This window comes from Sinocyclocheilus grahami, unplaced genomic scaffold (assembly GCF_001515645.1).
Source record: "Sinocyclocheilus grahami isolate Dianchi unplaced genomic scaffold, SAMN03320097.WGS_v1.1 scaffold300.1, whole genome shotgun sequence".
NCBI classification, from domain to species: domain Eukaryota; kingdom Metazoa; phylum Chordata; class Actinopteri; order Cypriniformes; family Cyprinidae; genus Sinocyclocheilus; species Sinocyclocheilus grahami.
In genome coordinates, this window is record NW_015505479.1 from 946,249 (window position 1) to 954,160 (window position 7,912).

At 37.3% G+C, this 7,912-nt stretch overlaps 1 protein-coding gene across 1 annotated transcript; it reads left to right on the forward strand.

Annotated features, from left to right (window-relative positions):
* Window positions 1–3,078: 3,078 nt before the first annotated feature.
* LOC107601160 (glucagon family neuropeptides-like) lies at window positions 3,079–7,399 on the forward strand. The gene is made up of 7 exons (XM_016293217.1): window positions 3,079–3,244; window positions 3,478–3,564; window positions 4,146–4,274; window positions 4,449–4,553; window positions 5,314–5,448; window positions 5,854–5,945; window positions 7,066–7,399. Exons 2-6 carry the CDS (start codon window positions 3,479–3,481, stop codon window positions 5,936–5,938), a joined length of 540 nt encoding a protein of 179 aa, XP_016148703.1. The 5' UTR covers window positions 3,079–3,244; window position 3,478; the 3' UTR covers window positions 5,939–5,945; window positions 7,066–7,399.
* The last annotated feature ends 513 nt before the right edge of the window (window positions 7,400–7,912 follow it).

Consider the following 7,912-nt stretch of genomic DNA (forward strand, 5'->3'; position numbering starts at 1 on the left):
ATTAGTAATTATTAATTTAATACATTTCATAATTTAAAATTCAATTTAGAAGTATCGTATTGATATCGATGATACTGGCCTTTAAAAGTATCGGTATTGTATTGAAAACAAAATAAGTGGTATCGCCCATCCCGAGTAACGATGAAACAGGTTAATAATGACGTATTTAAATCGCACCTGAGAGGCGTGTCTCTCCTCAGGGAAAATGGTAGAGTTTCTCAAACCAGCCCTGGTCTTGGATCTGAAGAGATTGTGTTGCCAAATCTTGTTAGGACAAACAAAAACAAGCTCAAAATAAACCTGAATATATCTGAATGTTTTATAAAGTTTGGCAATTCGCAATTGCCCATGGCTACGTTTCCTAAAATATTGTAGAAAAAATCGTACGATAATATTAGAATACATTCATTCATGTCAATTAATTAGAATGAATGAAAAAGGAAATTGAAAATGAAATTCAATTATATTTAAGTGGGAAATGTTCCAACGCCTTTGTAGACTGAAAAATAGGGGGAAACATGTAAGGGACTCGCAACTAGCCATTTTTGGATCTTCTGATGCCAAATTTACATTGCACAGGTGGCTCAGGCGCGCTTCTAAAGTAGCATTTAATAAATTAGTCTGGCTTTTCGCTGAGCAAGCACAGAGCAACCTTAGCTTAGCTCTGTAAATACACCTTAAAGGGTTAGTTCACCCAAAAAGGAAAATTAGCCCATGAATTACTCACCCTCAAGGCATCCTGGGTGTATATGACTTTCTTCTTTCATACGAATCCAGTCGGAGTTATATTAAAAATTGTCTTTGATCTTCCAAGCTGTTTAATGCCACTCAGCGGGTGTTGCAGTTCATCAGTCCAAAAGAAGTGAAATAAAGCGCATCCATCCATAATAAAAAGTGCCTCACATGCCTCCGGGGGGTGAACAAAGTCCTCCTGTAGCGAATCCATGCGTTTTAGTAAGAAAAATAACTTAAATAAATATTTAAAATGTAATAATCACTTTAATGTAGCTTGCACTCACTGTTGTACAGTGGAAGCAGCTCTGGGCGGATGACGTAAGATGTCGGTATTGTGCATGCGCCGCTCAGAAGTGACGCACGCGGAAGCTCAATGGAAAGATCAAAACAAAACAACGGTCACGAATTAAAAGTATAAAACCAGGATTTGTAAAGAAGAATGTCGGAGGATTTCAATATAAGCCAAGAGGAGACTGGTTTTCCTTTACTAAAGTAAGGAAACTGCTTCTTTTGCTCCTGTAAACAAATTTTGGTTTTCACGAGACTCACCGGCGCATGCGCAACGCCGACATCTTACGTCATGCTCCCGGAGCTGCTTCAGTGTACAACTGTTGGCACAAGCTAGATTAAAGTGATTATTACGTTTTGAATATGGATATTTTTCTTACAAAAACGCATGGATTCGCTACAGGAGGTCTTTGTTCACCCCCCGGAGCCTTGTGAGGCACTTTTTATTATGGATGCCTGAGCTTTATTTCACTTCTTTTGGACTGATGAACTGCAACACCCTTTGACTGCCATTAAACAGCTTGGAAGATCAAAGTCAATTTTTAATATAACTCAGATTGGATTCATCTGAAAGAAGGAAGTCATATACGCCTAGGGTGGCTTGAGGGTGAGTAAATAATTGGCGTGAACTATCCCTTTAAGTTTTGGTGGTAACACTTTATTTTAAGGCCCAATTCTCACTTTTAACTAGATGCATATTATGATGCACATTACTAGCATATTGGCTGTTTATTAGTACTTATAAAGCTCATATTCATGCCTTATTCTACTTGAACATATTGTAGATCCCTTAATCTTACCCCATACCTCAATTTAACAAATATATTAATAACTATTAATTAGCAGCAAATTAGGAGTTTATTGAGGCAAAAGTCATACTTAATAGTAGGAATTGTTTTGGTTACCTGGGCTTTCAACAGAGGGTCTTATAAGTTTTAAAGTTTTAGGAAACATATGTTAAAAAATACATAGACCTACCAATATGTTAAAAAACTGTTATGCAAGCTAAAATCCATCATCCACTTTAATAACGCTAAAGTGTATTATAAAGTGTATTATCCTTAAAGGGATAGTTCACCCAAAAATGAACGAGAGCTTTCAATAGACAGCAAGGGTCCTACCACGATCAAGGTCCAGAAAGAATAATTTAATGCACAAAGAAAACAAAAAAACAAAAATAATTCAACAATTCATCTCCTCCGCGTCACCCTGGCACCATTTTGGAGAGTACCACAACGTATGTTTGTTTTCTTTGCGCACAAAATGTATTCTCGTGGCTTCATAAAATTCCGATTGAACCACTGATGTCACATGGACTACTTTGCCGATGTTTTTGGTACCCTACCTTTCTGGGCCTTGATCGTGTTAGGACCCTTGCTGTCTATGGGAGGATCAGAGAGCTCATCAAAAATATCTTAATTTGTGTTCCGAAGATGAACGAAGGTCTTACGGGTTTGGAACGACACGAGGGTGAGCAATTAATGAGAGAATTTTCATTTTTGGGTGAACCCTCCCTTTCAACCATGTGTATTTTTGTTTTTACACTTTTGAATCCTAGTTAATATAAACTGATATTAAATATATTAAACAGAGTTAAAATTATTTATATGCACTATAGATTAATATAAAATGTATATATGAAATTAAAATGTTAAGAACGCCCCACAAGGATCAGTAATGCCCCCAATTGTATTGTATCTTGTGGGGACATTTTTTTGGTCCCCATAAGAAAAACAACAAATACTACTACTATGTAAAAATGCAGAACACTTTCTATAAGGGGGGTTAGGGTTAGGCGATAGAATATACCGTTTGTACAGTATAAAAATCATTATGTCTATGGAAAGTCCTACATTAAACATGGAAACCCCACGTGTGTTTGTGTCTGGAGGAAGGAAAAGTGCAGTGATCTCTCCATAATAAGGGAGGATGACGTCGACACAGTCTCTAAAGATGGGAGTTGAAAAGGGTCCAGAAGCAAGGGCTCCCAGAATAAAACTCGCGATGCTTTAATGAGCGATGAAGACAAATGATAGCTCGTTTCATATCCGTTCGACTGTCATTACGGAGATCTCAGAAAAAAATCCGTTCTGTGCTCATAAGGATAACAAAGTGACGCACAGAAAAGTTTAAAGAGCAGACTGGAAGAGAGAGAGAGAGAGAGATTTTCATCTCATTGTCGTTGCAGTCTCTACCGGAACGCATTCGTTCGCTGCCGTAGGTATGAAACCACTGCTGGAAGAAACCGGTGTTCTGTGAACACTAACTCGGTTTTGAGATAAAAGTAGGCTGTTTTGAGAGTACATATTTGTTTGGAGTATTTGCAGTTGAAGAGACACCTGATACTGGCATTAAACTAATAGAGGGACAAAGGAACGATACAATTTGGAACGTTGAAGAATTAAAGTTTTAAATGTTTCTCTGTGTTCTATTTCATATCTTTATCTTCTACAGAATGATGTCGAGCAGCAAAACAACTCTTGCTTTCCTCATCTACGGGCTCCTCGTACAATGCAACGTGTTGAGTTACCCCAACATCAGGTACGGAAATTTACCATCCGTCTCATCTAACGCTCGGCAACGATTTGGATTTTGAGGATTTGGTTGGACGTTAAAACTTTGGCCTATAACACTATTAAATGAATACAGCGTTTAAGCGATTTTAAGCGTTTTATTGACAAGTGTCCGATCACCAACATTTGAACAGATGCGGTTTTTGTTGGCCGTATGTCTAAATAAGAAATAATACCAAACAAGTTAGTGTTCTATGAGCGTGCTTTGTTTCGCGTAGAATTCGAACGATTTGAAAGAACGGCAAAAGTGTGAACGCGCTGTGATTAGAATGTGCAATCGATTTAATTTTATAACGCGATTTTATTATGATCGTCAATAACTTCAAGGCATCTTACTCTGCATAATAAAGTGTAATAACAAAAACTATGCATCACATAGCAAGAACACAATTAGGACAACACTTTAAAGCAGTTTTACAGAAATGTCTTTACTATTTTGATGTTATAGGCTACAATACTATGTATTTAAAATATTTAGAGCATGTTTGCTTCACAGTAATAGCCTGTGTTCATTACTTGTGAACCAAATGAGTTCATGTCTTGTTACAGAACTGCAGGATTTGACGAGGAGGGAAACTCATTAACGGATCTAACCTTTGACACTGACCAGATCTCTCTCCGAAGCTCTCCTTCAGTTACTGAAGACGCATACACGTTTTACAGTCCTCCATCGAAAAGGTGATACTTCTTTCTAGGCATTCCCAAAATGGGACCCAATCAGTGTGATTCCTTTGGTTGCATTGTTCTGCTTGCTAAGACAAATCGAGACATTCGCTTGTTTAAGACGTTTGCACACACAAAAAAAATGAGATTTGCGAAATGGCACAATCTTTTTGTCATTTTGTCACCCAGAATGGAAAGGCACGCTGACGGGATGTTTAACAAAGCCTACAGGAAAGCGCTCGGTCAGTTATCAGCGAGGAAATACCTGCATACACTGATGGCAAAACGCGTGGGGTAAGAACAGTAACGTTATGTTTTTATCTTCTTGGCTCTCTCATCAGTTAGCCTACTTCACTTCCAACTTTTGACCGTGCTATAAAAAAACGCTATATCAAATGTGTCCCGGTTTCAACATTTGTAAGACCTCTGGATGAATACGGGGGAAATAAGGGTGCGTTCACACAGGAACGCGTTCTTGCTCTTAAAACCCGTTCGATGGAGCGCAAGGGAATGCAGAACTCCCGCGAAGTTTTTCAAATGTGAAACCTTTTTTTGTTTGTTTTCATACCAAAGTCTAATCGGAGTGGCTAAAAAAAATAGCGGCGAGACTGCTCCGCCAAAATTTTCTGAAACATAGACCAAAATAAAGCATTCTGTGTGAATAGCCCTGTAACTTTCAACACACCTTGTTATAATGTATATAGGCCTATCCTAGAACGTGTTTATATCCAAAATATTCCTAAATTAAACGAATTTTTAAGCGACAACTAGATTATTTGTGACTTTGTGACTTTTATTCTAACCCGATCTTATGAATGTACCACGCAAAAAATGGCGTGCATAGGTTTAAGGGTGTGGGGTAAGGTGCATATTATATGTAGGCCTATGCCAAAATGCATATTATATGCACGTCAAACAAGTGCGTATCATATGCACGCAAAAGTCAGTTTCTGCTATAAATATTATGTGAATTACAAACAAATTCACAGTCAGTGTCGACTGTTTCTGTAATATACTGGGTTCTAGAATGCTTTGTCCTTTTTCTCTAACGCAGGGGAGCAAGCATGATAGAGGACGACAATGAGCCGCTCTCAAAGCGCCACTCGGACGGGGTTTTCACGGACAGCTACAGTCACTACCGGAAGCAAATGGCCGTAAAGAAGTATCTGGCCGCAGTCCTTGGCAAAAGGTATAGACAGAGATATAGAAGCAAAGGACGGCGGCTCGCCTATTTGTAGCCTTTTTCAAATGCATCTATCATGTACATGTACAGCTTTTGGAGCAAGTTAGTCACTACTAAGACTACTATGAAGATGTGTCCTTAAGACAAATATTTTGATAATAACATTGTTTTTCTTTTGTACTGAAGCACCTGACAATGCAACGATCTTCCTTGTGGACCAGTCGTTTAGTTTTACCAATACTAACAATGCTATTTGTTTATTTATTCATTCATGTTTGTTTCAATACCTTGTCTATTAAATACATAAGTCTGAATGTGATTAAATAAATAGTCTCAAAGACAATCACTACATTGAATGATACCTTCCTTTTCCTCCTGACATTAAGAAAGAAGTTTTTTTATTTACAACAGCCCTGAAGACTTAGATTTGCACCAATTTCTACAAGACGATGAGATTGTGGCATTTTTGTTCGATTTGCTGACAGTTGCCTCCTGAATTCCCGGTGAGTTTCTAAGGCTCAATGCCATAGTGCTTTTCTGAGGGGTCTCTCTCATCTCTTCCATGCTTTTACTCGCGTCAAGTTCTTCCCACTGTCATCTTTGGCTTAAATCTCACAAGCCATTAAACACGTTTTCTTTTCTTGCACAAACCTTTCCGAAAAAAAAGAGCTCCTTGAGACCCGTTCACACCATGGACAATAACTATGACAAAAGCTGTAACTATAAAGGTTTATTAATTTCCAGTTCTATGTGAATATGGAAGTCCAAATATTGTTGGAATCACTTTAAGAATTTTTTTTTTTCAGCTGATGAACAATAAAAACTTTGACAGCCAGTCAGAATCCACCTGACTTTGGCAAGCTTGAGCATTTAAAGCAGCAGACAACAAACCTATTAACTATTTTTAATGTGAACTGAACAGGCCTTTATCGTGTATATACATGTTAATTAAATCTGCATCTTCAAACACTCTGATTCACACAGATGACTCTTTTTGAAACACTGTCCAGTCCTTCCTGCTTTTCACTTATTGCATGCAATTGCTCCCCTTTGAAATCTCACAAGCAAGAAAAACTGAAATCCATCTATGAATGCATGTGTAATGTGTATTCGACTTGATTACAATGGTTCAGACATATAAATGTTTCTTTCGTTGTTCTTTTTTTCCACAATTTTCTATCTTTCTCACATTGCCCACCTCTCACATCAGTGGCAAATGTCTCTTCTTTGTCTATGACCATAAAGCAGTTAATCAATGGAGACGTGTGTCTCTGCATCTTAAAGTTTTCTGTCACATATAAGTATCAGGTTATAGGTTATAAGTATCAGTAGGTCATTGTTAGATGAGTTGGGTGTGACACATAACAGATGGATTCTAATAATCCCTTTCTGCATGCAAGACAAATAATATTGTGAAAGATGAAATAAAAGGCCATATGTTTTGAGGTAAAACCAACTGTTAAAAGCATTCCTCCAAATTACATTACAGTTTTTGGCAGTGTAATATATGTTTAAGCTTGTTAGTGAGATGTACATGTTTGCATATGCATATTATAATGTGTTTGCGTGTAAAAGGGCGAACATGTGAAATCAATCTGTGTTTAATTCTGCATTCTCCTGCAGGCTTTGTGACACAGGAGGCAGCTAGCGGCTTGGGTGCCTTTGCTTCATCTTTAAAATGGCCACCAATTTCAGATGGCACATTAGTGGCCCTCCAAATGCTGCAATCACCTGCTCACACATCTCCTATTTCTCACATAACATACCTTGTTCAAATGCCACCTGGCTTTCTGGTTATTCGATTTAACTTCTCTATGCATAGTGTGCTGTAGCATTTATTAAACAATCTCAGCCTTGAAATTCATTTTGTGTGCAGAGACTGATATTGCCCAAAGCCTTACTTAAACATTAAGATAAATCTCTGTCTTGTGTTGATCGTTAGTACAATAACACATGGGAGCCACACAAGGGCACCATTATATATGTAAGAAACAAAAAAAAACAAACAAAAAATCTGTGTTGTAAGATTTGTATAAATAAATTTTTGTAAACAACAATTTCGTCTAATCTTTGATGATTATGAAGAAAACAAAGTCTCCAATAACACAAATAAACACCCTTGGATCATAAATACATGTACAATAAATATAACACACCTGCAAGTAACGAAAACATTTAGAAAGATCACGCCTTCACAGACAAAATGTGATATGCCATCAATAAATATAAAATTCAGAAAATGTGATGTCAGATTATTTAAATAAATAAATAGAAATATAACCCACGCTCTCAGAAAAAAGGTACGAAAGCTGTCACTGGGGAAGTACCTTTTCAAAAGGTACACTTTTGTACCTTTTAGCTACTAATATGTACCTTTAAGGTACCAATATGGGATGCTTAAAAGGTTAGTTCACCCAAAAATGAAAATTAGCCCATAAATTACTCACCCTCAAGTCATCCTAGGTGTATA

Coding starts and splice junctions, on each gene's coding strand:
- LOC107601160 (XM_016293217.1), top strand. CDS start 3,479: ATGATGTCGAGCAGCAAAACAACTCTTGCTTTCCTCATCTACGGGCTC. Junction 4,275..4,448: donor TACAGTCCTCCATCGAAAAG/GTGATACTTCTT, acceptor TTTGTCACCCAG/AATGGAAAGGCACGCTGACG. Junction 5,449..5,853: donor GCCGCAGTCCTTGGCAAAAG/GTATAGACAGAG, acceptor TATTTACAACAG/CCCTGAAGACTTAGATTTGC.